General features: G+C 41.0%; 2 protein-coding genes and 1 long non-coding RNA gene across 10 annotated transcripts in view; 1 reads left to right on the forward strand and 2 right to left on the reverse strand.

Moving 5' to 3' along the window:
* Window positions 1–18,072, reverse strand: part of flvcr2b (FLVCR heme transporter 2b) — a 68,778-nt gene extending 50,706 nt beyond the window's left edge. For 4 of the 8 annotated variants that reach the window (XM_051071899.1, XM_051071895.1, XM_051071898.1 and 1 more), the window contains exons 1-9: window positions 16,968–18,072; window positions 13,590–13,731; window positions 9,241–9,381; window positions 8,031–8,098; window positions 7,342–7,445; window positions 6,173–6,283; window positions 3,995–4,100; window positions 3,530–3,641; window positions 1,976–2,031 (exon numbers count right to left, since the gene is read on the reverse strand). In XM_051071899.1, coding sequence (XP_050927856.1) covers window positions 1,976–2,031; window positions 3,530–3,641; window positions 3,995–4,100; window positions 6,173–6,283; window positions 7,342–7,445; window positions 8,031–8,098; window positions 9,241–9,381; window positions 13,590–13,731; window positions 16,968–17,555 — 1,428 coding nt within the window. In that variant the 5' untranslated portion in view covers window positions 17,556–18,072. Of the gene's footprint in view, window positions 1–395; window positions 548–1,975; window positions 2,032–3,529; window positions 3,642–3,994; window positions 4,101–6,172; window positions 6,284–7,341; window positions 7,446–8,030; window positions 8,099–9,240; window positions 9,382–13,589; window positions 13,732–14,410; window positions 15,198–16,967 lie in introns of those variants that run through there. The other 4 variants (XM_051071897.1, XM_051071896.1, XM_051071894.1 and 1 more) reach the window with 3 other exon arrangements.
* The window catches only part of LOC127142662 (uncharacterized), a 21,135-nt gene extending 2,037 nt beyond the window's left edge, over window positions 1–19,098 (forward strand). The window contains exon 2 of the long non-coding RNA XR_007813620.1: window positions 18,822–19,098. This is a non-coding gene — a long non-coding RNA (uncharacterized LOC127142662). The remainder of the gene's footprint in view (window positions 1–18,821) is intronic.
* On the reverse strand, window positions 18,206–23,705 carry LOC108895593 (basic leucine zipper transcriptional factor ATF-like). Its single transcript, XM_018694468.2, is given in 4 exon segments — window positions 18,206–19,500; window positions 19,502–19,585; window positions 22,087–22,191; window positions 23,302–23,705. Coding segments are annotated over 4 exon segments (375 nt in total). The 5' UTR covers window positions 23,365–23,705; the 3' UTR covers window positions 18,206–19,377.
* Between the last annotated feature and the right edge of the window lie 1,356 nt (window positions 23,706–25,061).

Below are 25,061 nucleotides of genomic sequence, written 5' to 3' on the forward strand. Positions count from 1 at the left end.
ATAGAAGTTCAGATGAGTCAATTGTCCATTATCAACAGGATGAATGAATTCTCTGGGAGATAAGAGTAATCCAGGTCCACTCCCATGTGGATGTGACACAGATTTTTATCATTATATGGTTGTTGTCAAAGACATATCAGGGACATAGACTGTGATGGGATTAATTATTAACTGAGCTGACTTAAAAATACATTAGTTCAATTAGCTGGAACTACTGTTGAGGTGATTGGAGAAAATCACAAAGTTTTGCATTGACATGATTGTATGAATATTATTCAAAGTGATTGTAAGAAATTGAAAGACAGAACAGGCATCCTCAACAGTGAAGGGTGAAAAGTTAAACATCAAGTGTGGGTGAATATCAACAGTGTGTGCTGATTGCTCTGTGCTCCTACCTTCATGCGTCTGTACGTTGAGCTAAGATTTGAGGAGATTTTTTTTTTGTGGAAGCACAAAGGTTTATTGATCAGGCTTGAGCAGGAATAGTCTGTTGCTGGGAGATTAGCGCTGTGGCTCCGTAGTCTTGTCCCGGGATCTGCCCCTCCGCCTAAAAAACAACAGCTACTGATCACTTTCATTCAGTGTTTATGGAGGTGTGAGTCTCCAGTCTGGGATGAAGTTCAACATAATCCAATTTAATTTACACATTGAATTCTTGCTTGAATGAGCTCCCTCTTTTATGTTTGTATGTTATAGGATATTAGTCACTTATTCATAAAACAAACCTGGATGTTATGCTTAAAGGAACAGTTCACTATTTGGGAAATATGCTTCTTGGTTTTGTTTCCAAGAGTGAGACGAGAAGATTGATACCAAACTCATACCTGTCCATTTAATATAAGGCTACAGCTAGCAGCTGGTTAGCTTAACTTAGCTCAGCTGCCAGCAAGAAAAACACTGGCACATATAAAATGGTGATTTTTGTTTTTATAACTAAGTATCTGTATCAAACTTTGTTATCTTTTGACAAAGGAGGGCTGTTTCCTTCATATTTAGGACACAAATAGGAGAGTGGCATGGGTCTTCTCATCTAACTCTCCACAAGAAATCTAGCAAGCAAATTTCTGAAAACTTCTGCAGAATGTTTGAGTATGATCCCTCATTTTTACTCTTCCTTATATGTTAGCATTAGTTTTGCAGAATTTGACTGATGTCCTGTCACACTAACTTCACCACAGAGCTTGGAGACCCACCCAGGCATTACTAACAACTCTGATTTTTCCCACAGACTCGTCACCCCCGTCAGGCAGCACTGCTTCTGTTGACAGTTTCCTAATTTTGTGCTTCATCTTAGAGGTTTCTTTCTTTCTCAAATCATCCACTCAATAGAGCAGTGCTACCAAACTGTTGGTACTATCCAAATGAATTCAGCAAGCTCCTAAAAAAATATGTTAGTTAATGCATTTAACATATAAGCATATCTTACATTATTTAAATCCTTAAGAGGCAACATTTCTGTTAATATTTCTGAAACAGCAGATGCATACTTTGTTCTACACCATGAAGACACCTGTGTAACATGACAATGCCAGACACGCAGCAGAGACAGTGTAACACTATCAGGCCATGTTCAACAATATTTTGATGGAAAATTGGTACAGACACAGAGGCCAGCTGAAGACGACAGCAAGAACAGACGCAACAGGGAGCGTAGAGGGAGTTATTTCTGGAGCACATGTGACTTTGATGGCACGCCATCCGTGCAAACATATGACAAGCAAGCAACAAAAAAAAAAAAAAAAAAAAAAACGCATAGGCCTTTTTCACAGCAGACATTTTGACTTGTCTTAGTATGAAAAGCACAGGTGTTATTAATAATATTAATAATATTAGTAATGGCTCTTTACACATTTGCTTTTGCTACTATGACCAAAGTGTTCACACATTACACTACCACCAACATTGTTCCTCTACAGTATGTCCCTGAGGAAAACACAAAGTAAAACTTTTTGGGGGGCTTGCTTTTAACACTTACTGCTGCTTTGGCCAACATGTTTGCATTTTGTCTCCGCAGATCAGACTTGATTAAGCCTGCAGAGACATAAAGACACAGAACAGGTTAAGCCATAATTCTTCTATTACAAAGACAAGAATACAAATATTGCTTTAGGTCCACTCTCTTGTTGTAAATTAACTTAAAATGAATCTGCATATTAATGGCAAAGATATAAAAGTGTGGTTGAATGACATGATGTAATAATGGTGATATAGAGTAGATGGCTCCTGTGCACAAACACATTAAAATCCTCACAGTGCCTCTTTTAAAGTATAATACATAAGACAAGACTGTGTGGCAACAAATGCAAATCTGAAGGATGAACTACAGTATACCTAACTCAAGTCATGCACCCTAACTTCCCTTAGAAACCTTGCACAATTATAACAGCTTGATTGTAACTTAATATTTAACCTCAAGCTCCATTTGAAGAGAATGTTTCACAACAAATTATAACCTTTGCAGATAAATATATTACAGAGACACAACACTGTGAGTGCATTTTGACTTTTATGTAGCTCAGCATATTCATATATGAACTTTGAGAGAGAAGTGGGTGTTCAGTTGTGGTTTTCCATAAAGCTTTTTTTTTCTTCTGAAAACTGGCATGATGACCACAGTAATAGGTCCACTCATGTGTCTAAATGCTGAGTAAGTTACAAAAGACAGTGAGTCAGTCCGCTGACCTTTGTGAGCAGAGACGTTTCATCAAAGAGTCCTGGAGTGTTTTTTCTAGTGTGCAAAAAGTTTAGCGCTTCAGTGGCTAATACACTTTTAAAGTTATACATTGCTCATAAACTTCTCAATGGGCCATGCAAAAGGGACCTAAGTGGCTTTGTGTTGACCGAGGTGTCAACTGAGGCGTGAGGGCTCACTGTTAATACCTGAAATGCAGGTGCTGCCACAAGTATGTCAGTATAACTGTACAGCATTTCTAACTGTATGTTGATTACCCTGTAGGTGCTGCAAAAGTTTCCATTACTCAGTCAATGGACAACAAAATGTTTACTGCTCCACCCTCTGACCTGTTTTTCTAAAAACTACAGCTTTGTTTAATGAAAAACAGTCACCTTTGATTGAAGAGGATGGAGGATGGAACAAGGAAATGCCTGCGGTTACACGCTGTCTGTTCCCAAAATACAGTTTAAAACAGCAGAGTATTCTGTTTTTACTTTACCTTTTCAAGGAAATTAAAGAATGTCTAAGAACCCTAAACTCCAAGCTGCTCTTAAGGTCAAACATCTTTCCTGTAAACTATGACCTGTGATGAAATTCTTTGTCAAGTGTATGCAACAATAAAACACATTTGTCATTGTGCTGGAAATTCTGTCTGTATCATGACATTCAACTCTGAAACACAGTAACTATGATCTACATTCTTGGAATTCAGCATTTCCCACAGGAGCGTTAGTAAACTCATAACAGAAACAGTCACAAACAAAGACAATTCTTGTGTATTGCTGTACGTGACTTGAAATCAGTAGCTTGTTATGACTCTGCACAGCATATGTTTCCCAGCCAGAAAGGTCTTACCTGTCATTATTGTGCCGATTAAAAGAAAGACGCAGAGGAAGATGTTTCCTGCCAGCGTGCTAAACCTGTCGATGATCTTCCCCTGGCAGATGGTAAATATAATGCCGAACACCTGCACAAGCAGAACATGTGACAGTCAGGAACAGAGCTTTGAAAGCCCGCGGTAATAGTGCCACAAATTGCAATCAGCTTTCAGAGTACCCTTTAACAACAAGTGCTTTGTGTTTATGCTCACACACACATGGGTTGCAATCATGGTGTTTGTTTTTTGCATGGTGCAAATTTGGTGAGGATTTTCTTGGTGAACCAAAAAAAAAAGAAAAGAAAAAAAAAAAGCGAATGACTCATTTTCTCTGTGCAACCAGTAAACACACAAACATTTGTTTTCGTGCCATCTCATCCACTCTTGTTCTTGGTTTTTTTGTTCATTTTGTTTTTTTCACCCCTGAGGTCATTTAATCGTACTTGTGCTGAACAGTTGAGAAGTCCAGAGGAGGTTCCCTCTGATTCTGGGTATGTCAGCTCGACGGCGAACTCAAAGCCCAGCGGCAGGTAGCCCGTCATGAAGAACCTGGACACACACACACGGGCACAGAGACACACAGAAATTGTAATTGCTAATTACATATAATCACTAACTCTAGGCACACCTACATAATATACCATACATGCTCACATGCATGCCAGACAGTCTTCAAGATTCATGTGAATCAGGCTGAATTGTCAAATAAGTCATGTTAATTGAGACTAAATGAGCTCCAGTTGGATTTGCTGGTCCCAAGAATTCTTCTTGTGTTTTCCCTATTTGAGTATCTGAGAACTTCTAATCTAAGAGATTTTATATTCCTCTGTGTATGCTGTTTTCTAAGCAAAGCTCTTGATAGACATTAAATATCACATGTAAGGAAAAGCAACGACATACAAAGGCATAACATCTGCTGCTTTACGTTCTTATTACTGAAACATGTTTATAGGCAGAGGCAGCGTACGTAAATGTCAGAGAAAGGTGTCTGAAAATACAGTATGCCTCTCAGGATGTGTTTTTGCTGCTGCTGCCATGTCAGAACCTTGAGATTGAGTTTCACTTGTTGTCATTTCAGCGGAAAGCAACCTGCTGTTTTTCAAGTGAGAAAATGAGCTGATGTCATTGGGCTGTTTTAAAACCTGTTGTTCCTGTATAACATCACCGGTGTCTTTAAGCTACAGACAAAGTCTTGAATTCCTGTGAGGACACTGACCTTAGTAGGTGTAAAGTTTTCAACCTCTTGTGAGGTGTTAAGAAGAGAGAGAGGCAAAAACAATGACGGGACGGAGCTTGTGTTCTATAATCCTCTATATGCAAATACATGTAAAAATTTTGAAAAACAAGCTGTTGTCATAATAGTCAAACAAAGTATTAGAGTCAAAGCATTGTCAGGAAGAAAAACTCTCTCATATTAGATGAAAACACAAACACAAGAAGAATTCTTGGGACCAGCAAATCCAACTGGAGCTCATTTAGTCTCAATTAACATGACTTATTTGACAATTCAGCCTGATCACATGAATCTTGAAAGACTGTCTGGCATGCATGTGAGCATGTATGGTATATTATGTAGGTGTGCCTTCACAGAAAAGGGTGAGCCCAATCTGGAAGAGCAATCTGTGCTACTGAAGAGGTGTTATGATTTCTCAACAGCCACATGAAGATTCAAACTGCATGTAAAAGTACTGAGGAACGTCTGGCTACCAAATCTGTTTTTTCAAAATTAATTTTCAAAAGAAAAGAGAAACATGTTAGTAGCATTGAAGGTCATTTCCCCACATAAAGATTTAAACTGTGGCATTTTTCTAATTCTTAACGGCTACATAACCTTTATTTTTATGCGCTGTTCCCACATCACTGTGATACTAATCAGACAACCAAACACAACTGACTGTTACAACTGTTTTAACTTTCTCTTTTTTGTTTGTTTTGAATACACTGGGGTATCAGACTTCCTGGAAAGCCAGTAATGATAGATTGTGGATTATTCTGGCAGCATTAAGTGAATTCAATTGAATTAAATAAATCGTGTAAGATGATTTGACACAGCTGTGGCCTCTATCCATACATTATTCTCTTCCCATGAACAGGATGTTGTATTACCTCCGCTCTTTCTATCTGAGTTTGAATGCTCAGTCAGTGTGCACAAAGCCAAATCTCCACCTCAGAGCCTTGTGTCTACTTATCAAACCAAGGTTGATAGCTAAATAAACATGCTGTAAATTATTGTTGCAAATGTCAACAGAATTAATGCACTTTGAAAAATTAACATAACAGACTTGATGAGATAACAGCAGGTTTCCAATGATTCAATGATTCAGGTTATTGAAAAAAAAAAACCTTACAGTGGAGGAGACAGCATCTGAATAAGGAATGTGCAAATGGTTAGAGCTTAAAGTATGATATATTATGAGTCCACTCCATCTTGCTAACTGCAAATATATTTCCATATAGGTATCATTTCAGTTTTCTGTCCTGTGGCTAAAATTCTTGAGTACACTTTGAATTAACTGTCATACACAGGAGCAACAAAAATAGATTATCTAAAAATAAATAACTGCTTCAATAATATGACTTCTATACCATATAAGAAAAAAAAGTAATGAATGAAAGAATACCCAAGGGCTCCAGCAGTGATGAAGACCACCCAGAGGTGTCCCAAACTGAGTGTAGCAGCATAGACGATCATCCCCACCAGAGACATGAAGTAGACTGCGAGGGTAGTCTGCCTGGAAAACACGTGAGAAAAATGCAACACTGAGCACTGGAATTCTCATTATCATCATGATAAACTGCTACATTTTCAAGTGGATAAATTCTTAATGTTCCAGCAGGTGTGGCAGCAGACCACTGTAGCTTCTCGACACATTTAAACAGGTATTAAGATTAAAAGCAGGCTGATACAAAATTACATACAGCTTTAAAATTTAAAGGTTCCCTATGGAAGTATTGACCAGTAGTGGTGCTATGGAGCAATGTTTTTTATGAGTGGGTCACTGCTTTTTTTTTTTTTTATGTATGCACATGAGGACAGAAAATGGTCAGTGGTCTCAAACTAATCGATTTATCAACAGGGGGCAGTAATGTGCCAACAAAGCCAGTGAAAATAAAGACTGCAAACAAGTAAATATGGACATAAACAATTCAGGTTTCAAAACACTAAATGTAAACTTATTCTACTTTGTCAGGAAACTCCACAAGGTGCCTTCAAATTCACTACATAGTTACTTGTAGTTGGTAAATTATTTTATATGAGACATATTTGCAGGGAAAATAGGCCAGATTTCTGAAATCAGTTCACAGTGACCATAGACCTACAGAACTGGTGATAAAACGGAAATAAACAAAGGAAATGTAAAGTTTGTCAGATGGTCAAAGGACTATAATGTGTGGGGCTGAATGTGTTCCTGCATGTTTGCTGCAAGCACGGCCACACTCGCCCATCTGCAGGACAAAACTTTTGTAAATAAGACAGACAGGGTGGACTGAGAACCCTCACCACCACCACCACCACCATAGGGTGAACAGTGCTGTCACTACACAGCCAGAGAGGGCCCATGAGGCAGGAGCCCAGTGTCTGTGAGGTCACTGTTAGAGCAGCCTGCTGCACCTGGATCAACAGGCGCAGAGCCCCAACAGCCAACATATAAACACTAAAGAAGATGTGCAGTGAGATGAGAAGGGGAATGACAATAAACAGGCAAGAGCAGAGCTTGTGTAGCTGCTTAATGACAAATAAATACAGCTGAAAGAAGTGGAGTCATAAACTTTCGATATTCGCCCTTACTTGTAGGTTTTGGTTCTGTCTAACCAAATGCCACAGATCAGGGAGCCGACCATCCCCGCGATGACTATGGTGAGGCCTATCCTCCCAGCATTCACCTCTTCTCCCTGAAAGGTTACAGAGGAAACAACATAGATCAGTGGCCTTGCATACCCTGGAAAGGCACGGCAGTTTAAGATAGAGAAAGATAAAGTTCCTGATAGATTTCACACAAAGGGAGGTGGGGTGTGAATTTGAATCAGTCTCTAAATTAATCTAATCTTGCATCAGTCATATCACCACACATCCTGTTAATAAAAGTTCAAATTAACACGCAAATCTTAGCAGCAGCCAGCGGTGATTCCTACAGTTTAAATCTATTTTTATATATAAAATTCTGCCTTAAATAGGTCTATTACTACACTTTCTACAGGACATGACACATGGGGAAAAAAATCATTTTAATTAGCGATAAATGAATGCTGTGTCTGGAGAAAACTGGATTTACTTGTGTCAAATCTATTACCACAGCCCAGTTTGTTCATGTCATGTTACATTATTTCTGGGTATTAAAAGTTACAATTGAAGCTGACATCATATAAACATAAATACAAAGGCTGAAGCAACTTTTCAAGAACTGAAATGGCAAATTATAGGACGTGTGACAGGAGTTCTGGGCAGGATGAATGGCTGGAGGTGTTGTGCTGACTTACAGGGTAATGATCAATGATCATGCGGTTCAGCAGGGTGCCAACAGCATAGAAACAGCCCACGTTCAAACCTGCAGGTTGGGAAACACTGTCAAAGAAGGCCTGCACACCACAAACCGCAGGATAAAAATAAATATTTCAGGAAACTTTTCACAATGTTTAAGGAAGCACTGAGCTAACTTCCCCAACCGAATAATTAAATATTTTAACATGAGCAGTGGAAAGATTTCACTTGTGCTTAATGGACCTGATTGAACTGGTTTCCAAAACAAAGAGCTGTGTCAAACCAAGGATTTCTATAAAAGGATAAGTAGTGGTGAGTTTTTCTTGAACAAGGGTTATAGATAAAGTCATAGTCAGTAACTCAGGCATAAGCCACACATGAAACTTAAATTGAGTAGGAATGTAAAATGTAAAAATAACAATTAATTCGCTTTTTAATTTTTTACTACTTGCATATATTACTAAGAGAGTAAGAATGAGTCTTTTTCTTGAAGTAACTGGACGCTCAGGAGCAGCTACAGCGCGGTTAAACTGAAAGCGACAGGTGGACCAGCCTTCTGGGCATAGTGTCACAATCACAGGTAAATCTGAGACTCAAGTGAGCTCTGCATTCTTATCTGGCAACACAGAGACCACATGCAGGGAAGGCAGGGAGACAGGGAGACAGAGACACACACACACACTAATAATAGTCATATGAAATGACCCAGTAAGGTCAAAGAAGGTTAAAATGTTCCCTTAAACTGCTCACAGCTGTTGGGGAGAGTTTCTATCACTTGACAAACTTGACAAACTTGACAGACTGCAAAGAAACTAATGACGAAACTAAATTCCTTACACTACACAAAATGTTCTACCTCTGGGGCACATCGATCAAATGCTTTTGTTAAACATTGTCAGACTATAAACAAACTTTGGACCCCTACAGGGCATGCTCCCTGTCCTCTCTTTGGATATTTTAATAATTAATGACTTGCGCACAGTGTACTTTTATGAGATGTAAAGCCAAGATAAGCCTTGTTAAAGGCAACGTGTCAAGGAGATTATCCAGGAGAATTGCTGACTGAACCTGGCAACTGTTTTCAGTTGGACTGGTCAATATAACAATAACTGTGAGAGATAATAAAGGTGTATAAGTAATATAGATACAAGATAAATAAAACAAACAGCAACAAACAAACATTAACTGCTGTAAATGGTGATGACTGACCGTAAGTGATGATGAGGAGGATGAAGGGCCTGTTGCGCAGCAGCCTGAGGATTGAGGCAGTGTAGGAGTACTGCTCTGATGGGATGCTACGAGCTGTGGCCTGGGCCTGAGTCGGAGGAAGTTTAGGACGCTCCTGGAAGACTGACACATGGAGAGAGCAATCACAATATTAAACACAAATAACAGCAGCAGAGATTCAACCATGAGACAACAGACACATCAAGTAGGTGGTTAAAGGGAGTTAGCATTTTGTTGACTTATAAAGCCATCAATTATTTGGCACCTTCATCATTACAAGCTCTTATTGTTTTAATAAACATTGTTCAAACCCCTCAAAGATACAAAAATATGTCTTGCTGAAATGCAGGAAAACGAGCAGAAAATGTAGAGTAATGCGTTTAGAAATGTTATATAGCTTAACTGACACACTGGAACAAGGAGATACAAAATTACTATATGTAAAATTTTGTCAAACAATAGGGACATTTAGGGAGCATATTGGGAAGTAACAGGCTGAAATGATAGAGACTCACTATCAGAATTGACATTTCTTCTCTGTATACAAGCAAACAGGGTTGTAAACTTCCAAAATGTCTACCATATGCATGTGCCACATCACCAACGAGCCGTCTGTGTAAAGCACTGTCCTGAACATCTGCGAACACTTCATGTGCATTCAGACACAGCTAGACAGGCCCGAACACATACAGCACGCTCGCCACACCTCCACATGATGCAGATATCCTCATTGCCTTCCACTGAGCGTTTCTCAGGCTGAAGGACAGTCAGCCCAGTCACTGTCTGACCTTTCAGGGGTGATAGCTGTGATGTGACTCGTTACAGTTGTTCTCTCTCCTGGGTGGAAAATAGGCACCCTTGGGGCGTTGCAGAGAAACACAGATGTCTGTCTTTGTGGTTCTTGGAGCTGAACCAGCCTGTTCTTCCCCTCCTGGTCAATCTAACTTGTTTGTGTGCAGTAACCAGTTCTCACTAATTCGACAAATCTGACCTGCTCTTTGATGCAGCTGCTCTGTAAGTAGAGATGCAGTGATTAACACTAGAATATGACCTTGACTGCACTTTACTGCACAGAAAGTCTTCTGGAGCCCACACACTGATTATTTTTTACAGGCTGATTCGTGCGTGCTAATTTGCCTTTAACACCCGGTGATTCCCCCACAGTCACTCAAGCAAATCCACTCCTATTATTATCTTAATGTAGACTGTCTCCATGGTTAACTTTGGTCTGTCGATTCTTTTTAAAGAATAAAAGCCGCCAAACTTCTTCTCTCACATCTCTTTGCGCACCGTTTATGCAAATCACCAAATCCTGGGACTTTGTCTGCCCTGCTGACTCACAGGCCTGCTGTGGGGCTACAGATGGTCCAGCCAGCAGGACAACCCTCACACATGGCATCTTGCATGTATGCGTGAGGGTGTGCTGAGTGTGTGTGTGTGTGTGTTTCAGTATATGTGTCATATCATGAAACTACCGTGGCCAACTGGTGTGAATTATCTTGCTGGAATAACCGGCCATCTCTCGGTAACCGGTCCATCACATGACCTTAAGTGGAGGAAAAGTCGTGTGCGTGCCGTACAGGTGAATGCCCAGGTGAATCTTTAGATAGAAAAAGATTTGTCTACCGAGCTGTGTGATGTCGGTGAATCACAAATTTGTGTGTTTTCTCCCTGGCATATCTTATCTTTCAAATGTACGGTTTTGTTTACATTAAATTAAACAAATTCAGCGATTCCAAATACGTGGCTGGGACTGCCGGAGGGAAATGAATACAGTAAAAAAAAGGTCATGAGATGATTACCAGGGTAAGAAATACACCTATTTGCTTTCTTGTTCAGAGACAGATTTGAAGATCGATACCACACTCACATCTACATGGTGATGGTTAGCTTAGCCTAGCACTCAGACTGGAAACAAGGGGAACAGCTAGCCAGGCTCTGTAAAAGGCTTTAAAAAAAAAAAGCCACACTTCTAAAGCTCACAAGTAACCTTTATGTTGGCTAATTATATCTTTTTTGTTTAATCTGTACAAAAAACAATATTAAGTCACCGTGTCAGCCAAGTCTAACACATGACACCCTAGTCAAACAACAACTTGTTTATATAATATGTTAATTACTGAGCTTTAGAAAAGCTGGCAGGAACATTGTTATCAACTTTGAATAGAGCCACACTAGCTGTTTCCCCTTGTTTGAACTCTTGTGTGCTAAGCTAAGTTAACCACCCAGTGGCTTTATTGTTGTTGCTTTATATTCACAAGTAAAAACCAGGCTCAGAAACCAGGCACACTGTCCAGCTGGTCAAATGAACATAGTCTGCATTTCAAGGTGCGCTTTAAAAACAACAGGAGACTGTGGTCAAAATACAACAGTGACAGTTTAGTCAGTCTGAACGTTGTGCATGGTACTACTATGGAATGCCTTCACAAGCATCCTTTTGTGTTTCTGAGCGCTCACGACCCCCCCCTCCCTCCCCCTACATGACAGGACAACGGCTATTTCATGAGACTTGTTCCTCTCTTGCTGCTGCTGCTGCTGCCCAGCCTGTTGTTCTCGATAGAGGAGTTCTACTACATCCTTACAACATGGTTCACTGTCGACTGTATCCTGATCATCCACTTCAGTTATCAATCTACCTCCTCCCTGAATGACACAGCACATGAATCTAGTCTTCTCAGGGATAAGAATCGACAGACAAACGAATGGAACTACAGAATGCGAGGTGCTAGGTGTGTAATTAAAAATATAAAAAACTCTTCTCCATGTATTGAGAAAAAGACAAAGAGTGTCGAATGCATGGGTAGCAGATATAAAGCAGACTACAGCTAAGCATTTTCTTTGACAGCTCATATCCTGTTTGTCGTGTAAAGTCACGCCACTTCCTCCTATTAGAAATTGCTAAGTCCTTTACCATAGGCTTTCTGTTTTCGATGCAACATTTAATTTACAAACCAATACTATTGATTTTTCTGTGCTGGAGCACTCTTGTACTTTTGTCCCCGTTCCCGTGACATTTCTCCTGACCTTACTTGTACCACAATAGTATCTGTTTTGTCTTCCCTTCAGGGAGGGTTTTGTGTTGTGAATATGCAGGTCAGCGCTTTTCTTATCAACTGAATGGTGCTTCCTGTTAGAGAGTAAGTCTGCTGTAAATTAAAACCATCATCAGGTGGATCCACTGAATAGCGAAACCCCAACGGCCCGGCTAAAAGAGGTGCTGACAAAAGGCATCGAAAAGTCTGAGTATAATGGAGGAAAGTATAAGATGTGGGGAAGTGTAAAAGCTCAGTGAATGAGGAGACAACGCCCTTGATTTCATTCATTTCACTCACTTGACTTCTTCATTGACTGCTTCACCTCTTTATCCATTCACAAAAAAAGAAGCATTGACTGCACGGTGCAGTAAAATCAGTTTTGATTTAATCTGCATTTTATGTAAATCCGAAAACTGCCGAAACTGCAAAAAACGTATCACCCTAAATGGTGTCTAGTCGTGCAGAAAGTTTCAGTTTTTATCTGCAGACGTTCCTCCAAGATATCTGTCACTACTCCAATACGATGGAGGTTAATGGAGCTTCTTTTGCACTACACAAAGCAGTGAGAAATGACATTTGAAATACTGAAGAATCCACAGACTTGAGTAAGAACTGTTTTCACAGTTCTTCCTGTTGAAGAAACAGTCTCATTGACAATTTTAAAGTGTAGTTTCTCAATGCTCAGAGCTGCACAAACCAAATATATTCACTTCCGTTGTATTGAGGCGACGGGACATATTTCATTGATGCACATCTCAAAACTTTGACACGTAAAACCAAAAGTACCTGTGCAGATACATACCTCTAGAAGTAAAAGAGGAAATCATGGCCAGATTAACCTGCTTGGGCAGATTTGTTATTTCATTATTATGTCATTTCCCTTGTTTTCTACGACTGTTACTCAGCGTCTTTGTATTAGTTTGTCAGAAAAATAAAGCAATATGAATCTGTTAACTTGGGCCCAGACAATAATGGTGAGCATTTTATACTAAACAATCACATGGTTATTACAGAAAATAACTGTCAGACATACTGATATTAAATATAATTGGCAGTTTAAGGCTTACAGTACTTCTATGATTGAGTGACTCTACCTCGCACCAGATTTTCTGTGTGTTAACAAATGTGTGATTAATTAAATTATGTAGACAGAAATTCTAAATATATCATAAACCTGAGGTTTTTTTGCCCCCCTGTGAAGTTGTCTGCTTTGCACAGCTGGTAAGTCAGCCATGGAGAAAATACTAGTGCTGTTATTTGGGCGGACTGACCCTTTACGTGCTGCATTCATCTTACCAAAGACAACGAGGATAAAGAGTAAGGTGGCCACTCCTGCTGTGATGTAGAACATAATGCTGATGTGGTGAGCCAGCTCATCCATGTCGTCCACATTAGGCACCAGGATAGGAGGCACGAGGAACCCGATGGCGATACCCAGCTGTGAGACAATGAACACACACGTGTAACACAAGTTAGGGAAACAACTCAACTGAGATGGGTAAGAAAAACACACCAAGGGCCACAATATTGTTTCTAAAGTAACATCGAGTCACGGTGGCTTGAAAAAATTCTGCTTGTAACCCCACTGTTGCTGACGATATTCTAAATCTCATACATACAGACTGAATGACACCACAGCATGTGTATTTAGAAGCCATTATTCCTTGTTTGATACACTTTAAAGTGCATATAGTGATTTAATATTAATTATTCATTGTTCTACTATTGAAACAGACCAAATACATGTTTGTGCCCAAGAGAAAATCAACCCAGAAAACCATGTTATTGTTATATTACTACCAAGTTATGTTGGTATTTGAACAGACATTAACTGCATCTATGTCATCTGACTGCCTCAACACAGAATTTCCTGACTGGGTTTTACATTTAAACCTCTAAACAGACCAAGTACGATGCGGTGGTTTCAGCAAACAGTTAACATAACTTTCTGAGGCCTCTCACACTGAGACACTAGAAGTCCTATGTGACTCTGGCATCCAGTGCATCCCTGCATAATCTACAGACAGCTGTCAGAGAGTTTGTGGCTCTGTATGTGTCACCAGCTGGAGAATCAACAGCAGAAATCAATGATGATTGATTAGATATTATAGACAAACCTGGTTTCCCAGAACTCCTATGGAACAGGCAGTGGAAACCTCTTTCTCTCCAAACCACACCGAGGCAAGGTAAGAAGGGATACCGAGGACAAACACTGTGGCTACTGAGCACACAAACTGGCCCAAAAAAGTGATGGGGAACAGACTGGGACTCGCACTACCAATTTTTATCCACGCACCAATGCAGTTAAAGGCTGAACCGACCAGGACGACATCTCGGATACCCCTGTTGTCCAGGAGCCACAGGACGGGCAGAATCAGTGGTATGTAAGTGAGCAGATATATCATAGACAACCAGTCGATGGCCAGTGAGTCTATGTTGTAAAAGCGCATGAAGATGTTGCTGATGATGCCGTACTGGAGCCACATGAAGGCATTGCTGGCCGAGACGGCGCTGAAGAGAAACAGCATGAACCAACGACGATGGTAAAGTTTGGTCTCATGCTGCGGGACCAGCTCAGCGCGATCGCCTTGCAAAGCCTCGACGTCTAACCGGGAGCCAACAGAGATGGCTCTGCCCAGAGGTCCTGGACTCCACTGCAGCGAAGCGAGGCCCGGAGCAAGATTCTTTGCAGCCTTGGACCGCGGCCACTCTTCGCCACTGAGTTCAGAATTTGCATGGTTGCCTTTCAAAGTGTTGTTCTGTGGCATTTTCAACTGTCCTAAAGCGTGGGCCCCCCCTGGAACGTGAGAGGTGAGAGGTCTCGAAGGTTTTCGCAGCTTGCGTCCTAACAGCTTGCTGTCCTGTGTGCAAACTGCTTGTTGCACAAAGATGCCAGAGAGCGAGCACAGCTGGAGCTACTAATGCTTTTACTTGCGTTCTCAGTCCATTCACAGCTCAGTGGATGTGATGGCACTGGGCCTCTACACCACATGTCCACATATTTATTACCTTCAGTCCTGCCATGTGATGTTAATACAGGGAATCTTCCACTTCCACCTAAACCACTCCCACCAACTTGGACCCTGCGTTCCCTCTTTAGTAAACTGTCCAAATGTCAGTGACCCTAGAAAACTAAAACAAACCTATTTCATCTCTCTGTTGAACTTTAATGAACTCTCTTGTGAAAGCTAACTCATTTGAATGTGAGAAGTTGTTGCACAGGGTTAATGTTTCCAAATCCTTGCTACTGTTTGCCTACAGATTCCTGTACTACTATATAACCCAACTATATAACTCCAATCTTGTTGTACTTTTAGTATAATGACAATAAAGGGCATTTTATATAACTATTATACAGCAACAACTATATATATATATATATATATATATATATATATATATATATATATATATATATATATATATATATATATATATATATATATATATATATAACTATATTATATATTACAACCTTTAATGTCAGTCGTGCTTGAGGTGAACAGCTATCCTAAGCCTTCAAAGACACTATGAACAAGCAGACATGGATGTGGCAATAAAACGATGTCCCAGCACTGAGTGATGACTTTTCAGTGACATTTACTTGGAGCTGATGTTAGTTGACTCAAGTGTTGTTTGTTTGCTTGTGGGCTTATATTAACTGTGGCATGATGCTGTTCTTTGCGCTCCTGTCTGCTTCTTTGTTTGCTGATGTGAATTTTAGCAGCTTACTGACTGTTGTTTTTGTATGTGTGTGTGTATGTGGACACATTTTCATAAAAGTACATAAAGATCTGTCTGTGTGCATCATTTGTGTTTGTCATCCTTGTATTTGATGTTATATTTCCAGTTTGTTTTTTTAGGTGTTTCCTGGGCCAAAGTCTGGAAAAGCAGCTTCAGAACATACCTTTTCGGTGTAGCACTGACATAATGGCATTAACTAGGTGAACTTTATTTTTTCCTCACTCACAGCTACACCACCCCGAGCATGCTCCAACTTGTCCAACTTCCTTTGCTGCCCTTTAACTTTTGCCAACATATTTGTTGATTTACACAAATTTGGATCCTTTTTTAGTTTAGTTTTTTAGTTTTGATTATATATTATTATAGTTATGATTACTATCAGAGCTGTGGCTGAGAGCACCACCTGAGGACATGTTTAAAGATGAGGTTGTTTTCCTTAACTATGAGCATTTTAGGAACTCATGGATGCATCATCCACGTGATTCATGCTGATGAATAATAGGTGACTTTGAGCTCACTTAGTTTCATGTATGTGCACAGATCTGTCACTTTACTGAGTTTAACATGCTTATAACTTGATGAGAGAATTTGTTTTGTTTTCATCTTTCATTGGTGTAGTTTGTCTGTGGTGATTCCAGCAACAGTGGTAAATCTTTGTCTCCTCTTGCATGCTGTGTAGCTGCTTCACTGTGAGTTGCTCCCATTCATTCCCTCAACATTCTCAGCAAACAATGTTGCGCCTCAGACGCACAAGAGAGGCACTGTGGTGGTCTGAACGTGCGTAATTGCGCAAACGTACCAAATAGATGTGGGGACGTCCGCGTGATTAGTGATTAGTGGAGCTATTAGTTTAAATGAGTGATCAAGTAGGCGATTGGCTAACTTGACCTACTTACTGACCAGAGGACAGTCTGCACCTTCATAGCCTACCTGATTCCCGAAGACACCGATGGAGCAGGCGGTGGACACTTCATCCGAACCGAACCACACCGACGCGATTCTCGACGGCATCCCGAGGATGAACACCTGCGCCAGCGAGCAGGAGAACTGGCCCAGGAAGGTGATGGCGAACAGGTTGGGTCTGACGCTGGCCACTTTGATCCACGTCCCGGCACAGTTGAGCGCGGTGGCCACCAGCGCGATGACCCTGAGCCCCTTCTTGTCCAGGAGCCAGGTCACCGGGAAGATGAAGGGAATGTACGTCAGCATGTAAATCATGGACATCCAGTCTATGGTGAAGCTGTCTACGTTGTAGAACTTCATGAAAATGTTGTTGATGATCCCGTACTGTATCCATTGGAAGGAGTTGCACAGCGAATACGAGCTGAACAGGAGGACGATCATCCAGCGCCGTTTGTACAGGCGGGTCGGTCGCTGCGCCTCGACACCGTCCCGCTGATCGTGACCGTCTGCGCGCCGAGCCGCGTCACCCGCCTCCAGCTTGGCATGGTTCTTCGAGTCCGCTTCAGTTTGATCTTCGTAAAGTTTACTGTCTTCTAACGTTGGTTTCTCACTCATATTAAACTACGTTCTTCTGTATGCTCACAGAGTATAAAGTTTACATCAAAATGCTGCGGGTCAAATCACTGCAAACTGAAATGAAAGTGGCTGAAATTCGCTCTGTTTCATGGGTTAACACTCCGATACAGCACAGACAGGCCTAAAACTTCATGTTGCCACTTAAAAGGAGAAGTTCAAGTTTCAAATCTCCACTCTATTGGTCTGAACAGTAGATGAGAAAGTAGTGAAGGCTCTACAACTCGCAGTTTGTGCGGCACTCTCGGATCCATTAACTCATTTCCTCCCCCGGGGTTGAAGTTAGTTTAGTAGAAGAACTTGCGCCCTAAAGCCCGTAGAGTTGAAATAATTTGAGGTTACGGATAATGTTATGAATGAATATGATCCTCTCGGGTCGAGTTTACCGAGTGTTGACACGTGTAGCAGCGCCCGTTGTGACCCCCTTCACCCGGACCTAAAACACCGCTTTGGGATCCTGCAACAACTCGGTCAACTCAGACAGCAAGGGCGGAGTTTCATCAACTTCTTGTTTATGGTGCCTGTGCCGGCTGTGACACTGAGACATCCGACACTGTTAACAACCTGTAATGGCTATTATTCCATATCTGATGCATTAACAGTAAATTTGTTGAGGAACTTAATAAATAAGCCCATTTTAACAGCTTTATTACAACTTCACGTCCTCGTTTAAGAACACTGCATTCAACAGGTCATTTATTTCAACCACCAACTGTGGAACAAGTGAAATGAAAAAGACATTTAAAAAAAGCCTCAGCTGTGCTTAAGAACAAAACATAATTCATATACACACAGGATAGGCCTGAAAGATCATTTTATGTGCTTTATAACATAAGCTACTGTAACTTTGTCTTTCACATAAGTAAACAGTGCCATCTAGAGACACTCTTATCAGAGGAATAACAACTACCTGGTTTGTCACATGCAGCCCTCCCTCCCCTCCCTCCTCCCTGTTATCTGCATCAGTGCAGACATCACACACCCTGCTGTACCCTGGCAAAGAAAAACAAAAAAAACAAAACAAAACAAAAAAACACTGCACAAAGACATGTCTATAACAACCTCTCTGAAGGTCAGAAAAGTTGACCTCCAAAAAAGGCATTACATGTAATAAATATCTCTGCTGGCTCTCCTCACATGAAAAGCAGTAGGTACACAAGGCAAGACCCCTTTGAATGCCCATTCCTCACAGCACGGCCATTTTTTCTTTCTTTTTTTTTTTTCCTTTTTCTTTTTTGGCACCCACAGGTTTCTAAGTCTATTTTTTTAAGGATCTTGATGGTACATTCTGTTTGTCCACAATCAAATCTGTCAAAAGCTCCTGAGCATTATCGATCTACATTTACACACTGAAAACACACAATAACACAAGAAACTCCTAACATGACAGGGTGACAAAGGTCCTCTCTATGACACTAAAAATGAGCAATTTACAAAAATATTAACTGAGTCACCTGAACATACAGTAAGTTGGTCATTTCACCCAATGTAAACATAGACTGGTTGATAATTCTAGCCATCAAGACATTTAAGTTCACATACAGATCACTGATATTAATCAGATAACAGCAAATAGATGAGTAGAAGCAAAAATAAATAGTTTTGAATACTGCATGTTACAGTTTGGGCTCCATACTGTCACTGTCTGGCAGACGTATCAGCCTGTCATGTTTCTTCTCCATCAGTTTTGAACAATGGTTAACAATCATAGACACATCTTCAGTCAGTCTCTCTCTCCATTGAGGTCAGTCATCTTGTTTTTCACAGCGCGTCCTCAGCCGTCCCTCCGTCCCGCCCGGTCAGGTCAGTGCTGGTAGTGTGGTACAGCGATGTGCTGGTGGTGGTAGCTGCTGTGGTGAGGTGGGTAGAGGAGGTCGGTGGTCTGGGGGGCCAGGCCGGTGCACAGGGGCTCATGGCTGCTCAGCACCAGACGACAGGTACTTGGCCTCCTCCGTCAGCTGCTTCACCTCTTTCCTTAGGGCCGCGTTCTCCTTCTCCAGGTTCTCACTCTCCTGGAGGGGGGGACAAGAAACGTTTGAGCAAATGGCGATAACAGCAGCTGACATCAAAGTAACACTCTTCAACTCTTATCAATGAAAAGCCAAATGTGCAGCATCAGATCACATCTCCATACATGCATTTTCTCATGTTTTAGTGCTTTAACCACAAATTTATTTCAACCGTTCCTCCCTGAAGACTCTCAGTCTACAGCCACACAGACTCTCAGTCTTGTTTCCAAATTCAGGTTTCCATTCAGTAAAGTAGGTGTGAGCATCAGCAAATAGATTGGTGATATGTGGTGGTACTGCCTAGTACTTTCAAGTGCATAATAACTCAAAAATAAGAAAAAAATAGACAGTGGATGGAGTTCATTGTGATGAACTGCCTATTCTAAGCAAATCTCTGCAAGTCAGTTTTTATATTATCATTAGGAAAACTATATGAAGACCTATTGTGCTATGGGAAAAAAGTTGTATTACCAAAATAAAAGCGTGGCGTGGTACTCTTTGGAAAATAGTTGTCAGTAATACTAAAACAGTGGTATGCTACCATCCTGAAATGAGTGAAGGTCAGTGTTAGTTTGGCATCTAATTTGTAATAAGGTAGCATTGCTTTTTAACATCATTGAATGAACATTGGTTCAAACATAAACTTTACAGTATGACGTGCTCGCACCTCCCAAAACAGCAATCTAAAAAGTTGCTATTCTGACATTTTTGGATGATGTAAGTATATTTTCCAAAATAATCTTTCTCACTGATCATCATCTGTGAGATAACAAAAGTAGCTGAAAAAGCAAACTGTTGGTAAGTAGCTGCAACTTTTTTTGTGTGTGTGTGGGAATAGCAGGGGAGAAATCTTCCACAAAAAAGGTCACTGCACCGTGGCCAGACGATTATAATACCAAGCTGTGGGTCCTTACTGTCACAGAACCTTTGGGCAAACCCCTGCTCTTGCGTCACTTAGCCAAATACAGCCCACTACTATCAGCGCTTTACAAGAAGTGACTGCCTTTTTCTCCCCTCCTGCCCACGACGTACAATTTCAAGCTCATTTACACAGAAGAAAAAAATACTACTGAAGAAACAGGAAATAGGCCACCGTGTCATAAAGAGGGAAAATTCGCCTTCCTGTTTATCTAGTGAGACGACGAAAGCAAAACCACAGAATATGTTCTGTGGTCCCATGGTGTTCTCTGTGACTCTATGACAAGGTTTAAAGAGATTGATAATATACACCGTACTTCATGAGAAGGTTCTCATATTCAAATAAGCTAGACTGGATATACTACTGCCTACAACGTGGCTTCTGTGAAGGTCAAAATCTTTTCAGTTCATCTGATAAGGTTCACAGAAACAGCTGCTCTGAAAGCATCATGGTGACAGAGCACAGTGCAGCACAATTCATCTTTTAGTGATCAAGGAAGTCACACAGCGAGTGGCGATGTGGTCAGTGTGTTGAAATAAGGGTTGATGTAAAAGGTGACAGCATTTCCACTTACTGTATAAAGTCAAAATAGTATATAGAAGATAATTACATAATTGCTGGAGGAGCCATTGTGCTCACAGACCTGCCGCATGCACAGGTTGGGTAACTAAAAATGTACAGCCTCTCATTGAGAAATGACCCGAAATATCCAGATATTATTCAGAGGCAGAGCAGAGCAAACATTTATGCACTTTTAGAAGTTTAAATTAATGGGTAAAAGACTCCATCTTGTGCCAAGTCAAACAAGCAAAAGCAGAAACCACACAGAGTTATCTCCTACATTGACTACCAGCTACAGCATCACATGAAAAGAGAGAGATGCATAAAAGAATAATGGGTAGAGATGAGCAGAGCAGCTAGCCCGAACTCCACACAGTCTCTGGTGCTGGATTCTGCAGTGAAAGGGAGTGATTGCCCACACGTGCTAATTTATTCCTTAAGCTTCTGCAAACACACAGAGCAGCTTCCAAGAGTGCAGCCCAACAGAAGCCATGACACATCGCCACATGGTCAGGTAACATTTTGTAAATATAGTACAAATCCATTCCCAGAGGCTTAGAGGCATTGCATGGGGATTTAAGAAACCATTACACGCAATAAACTGTTCATTTATGTCCACAAATCATGGCGTTAGATAGGAAATTGATCAGCTGACATGGTCTTCAGCCTGCACGAACATCTCTGTTTGTTATAACATTATTTATGACCAAAAAAAAAAAAACATACACACACACGCACACGCACACACAAAAAAACACTTTGCCAAAACCTCCATATTTAGCAAGGAAACCACCTTGTATGCCCGTGTACCTTATATAGATAATCAGATTATAAGCAATGTGCAAGCTTTGTTTGCCCTGCTAAATGTCAGGCAGTGCAATATTAAACAGTGGTTTCACATTTAATACCATATAAAATCTGTTTGGCTTAAGCCTCTTTGAGAAATGTCTTCAGAAGCAGAAACCAGTGGTAAATTGTTACGGTGTGTGAGTATGGTGCATGTTGCAGAGAAAAGTCTCCTCACCAAGTGTAGGCTGTCAGCCTTCTGAGTTTGCCTCATCCTGCTCTTCTGAGCAGCGATCCTGTTCTTCTCCCTCCGCATCACCTTCTTTGCATCATCTGAGGAGCTCTGGCAAAACACAAATGCCAACGGTTAATGTGTGTGTGTGTCTGTGTCTGTGTGCAGTTACACTAGCATCAAGTGTTAAACTGATATTTTTGGCACAGGGGGTTTCCTGACTGAGAAAAAGTGAATTCTCTAGAAGCTATTTGATTAAGATTGAAGAGCTGGTCCTCACTGGTGGGTTTAAGTGTGAATGGAGATGTCATCTAGGTTAATGGCAGTTTGACAGAAGATGGGCTCAGCATTACACCTAATGTGAAGGGCTGGGCCTGGGAGTGGTTGAGTCATCGGTTAGGTATAACGCACACCCTGTTTCATGTCCTGAACACTCGATTTTCTTGGTATCGTAATAACTAATCCATTTCAAAATGCTGAGTCAGTTGGACATCAAAGAGATAACAAATTAATTATCTAACTGCCTTCTAAACTGTCCGTTAACTGATTGCTGAAAACTTCAAAAACAGCTGATGCTGCTGGAAATTTGCCCCATCCACACACAGCGAGGCTCCCACCTCGTAACAAGCATAAAAAAACAGCATTTGAATGTTTTACCTCTAAAATTCTGTTGAGCAAGAAAATGAGTAACAATGTGCTAGAGAGTGGCACACGTGAAACTAGATAGGGGTGAGGATGATGGGCAGTGTCTCACATGCAGAGAAACCATACAGCACATACTGCGTTTAACACACACTGTCTGTTCCTGACAGCTCTCAAATCATTCACAGCTTTGAAGACGTGCAAAAACAAAGGATTCCTACTACTTGGAGAAGTGATTGAATTTTTGCAGTTTTTCACAAAAGCCTACACTTGAGGCGAGTCATGCCTCCAGCCCATGTGTGCATGTGAAACACCCTGAGAAACTGTGAAAAGAGCCAGCGAGGACAGAACTAGTGTCCCTCTGGTAGGTTGTGCTGCTGCCCAGCAAACATGCACGACAGACTACAGACTCCTAAATCTACTAAAGATTTAGGAGGAAAGATGAAGTTTAATTCAGAAGGTTTGTGTTTAAAATGTCACTCAGAAAGCTTTAACCACAACACATATAAATATCCAGTGAAAACAGGACACAACCAGGTTGACACGGTACAATTAAAGTAAATGGAAGAGCACACTTACCGGTCTGCTTCCAGGTGATGGGGACTTGTAACTTGTGTCATTACTGTCAGAGCCCTGAGCCATAGCCAACCGTGGCGACTGAAACCGTGTGTCTTTGTCCACTTCTGCTTTGTGTTTTTGAGTATGTATGTGTGCGGTGTGTGGTGTGTGTGTTTGTGAGAGAAAGAGAGAGAGAGAGGGGAGAGAGAGAGAGAGAGACTCTGTGTAGCAGAACGAGTTGCTGAGAAGAACTTAGCTTACCACTTAATGAGTAATGAGTCTCCTTCTTCCCTCTTTTCTTTCCCTTTCTGTCACTCCTCCTTCTCTTTCACTCTCGCTCATGCTCTCTTCCTTTCTCTCTCTCTCTCTCTCTCTCTCTCTCTCTCTCTCTCTCTCTCCCTCCCTCACACACACACACACACACACACACTGCGAGACTAGCTGTCTGCCTAATTAGCTGTATCTGATGTGGCTTCTGGTAAGAATCAGGGTAAGTTGCATTAGACTGGAAGTCACATGTCTGATGGAAAGTTAAAGCACATAAGGTAATCTTGTAAACTCCAGAAAAATAACATTGAGCATTTAAGTAACAACATGAATAAATATGGGTGGGTATCACCATTCTCAGAAAAAGTTTGCCTATGTGTGAAATACTAATATTTTATGTAGAAATGAATGTTTGGCAGCAGCACAGTTGCAATTAAATAATAAACAACTTTCTCCTAAAAGATAACATACCATCTTTGCTGCAACCTCTTCCTCACGTGTGACTGTGTGTGTGTGTGGGCGTATGTCTAGGTGCATGTGGGTTTGATGGGGGGAGGGAGGGGGTCATGGGCATTCCCACTTCCTCTTTTTTTAGCAACCACATACGATATCACGTTTCGACTAAATCCTCAAGAGACAGCGCATCCCTAAACTCCAGATGGATGACTGGGTTGCGAATATTTGCACACACTTCATGGTAATTTCCAGAACTGTACCACGCTCTCTTGCTTGCGACACACCAGCTGCAATAAAGTGAGGCAACAGCAAAGGGCCTTGGGCATTGAGAAATTGCTCGAGGGGCTCCCCAGAACCCCCACCTATAGAATTCCCGCATTGTGTGTTTTTTTTTTTTTTTTTCCCCCTAAATGACTGGGTGAAGATGTTGAATCACGGGGAATCTTTAAGAAGATGTACAGTTTGAGGAGGTTGAATAGTCACTGAATGCACACAGCGGTTGGGGGGGGGGGTGTATGCTGGAAATAAATAAAAATTTTGTGTGACTTAAGTGCCTAACAGAGACATCTTTTGTGTGTGTTTGACATGCAATGACGCTTTAGCGTCTGAGAAAATCCAAAATGGAGGGATGACGACCCTAAAGCTGCCGTGCCCTTTTTACTTGTGTGCTATTCTCTTGTTTGCCCCCATCACGAGGTAGCATTTGGTGGTGCAAGAACTAGATTTTCTTGTGTGAGAAAAAAAAAAAAAAAGAAAAAGAATCAGGACCAAAACAGCTTTGCTTGGCAGAACAGTCCTCCCACACAAAAACATGTTCTACCATCACAGGAATTTTGAAGAGCTTGGGCAAGGGCAGACATTTCTAATACTTGGCATTTAACGCTGTCCAAAAGAGTTGAGTCTGTAAAAAGAAAAGAGAGAGAGCGCAGAGGAAAGCTGATTAGTCAAATTCTGCTTTAACCAGGACACAGACACAATACAGTACAAATATAGAGTTGAGGGGAAAAAACAAACAAGGGCATGGCTTTGACTTAATGTGGCCCGATCCATATTTAGTT

This window comes from Lates calcarifer, linkage group LG7_1 (assembly GCF_001640805.2).
Source record: "Lates calcarifer isolate ASB-BC8 linkage group LG7_1, TLL_Latcal_v3, whole genome shotgun sequence".
NCBI lineage: Eukaryota > Metazoa > Chordata > Actinopteri > Centropomidae > Lates > Lates calcarifer.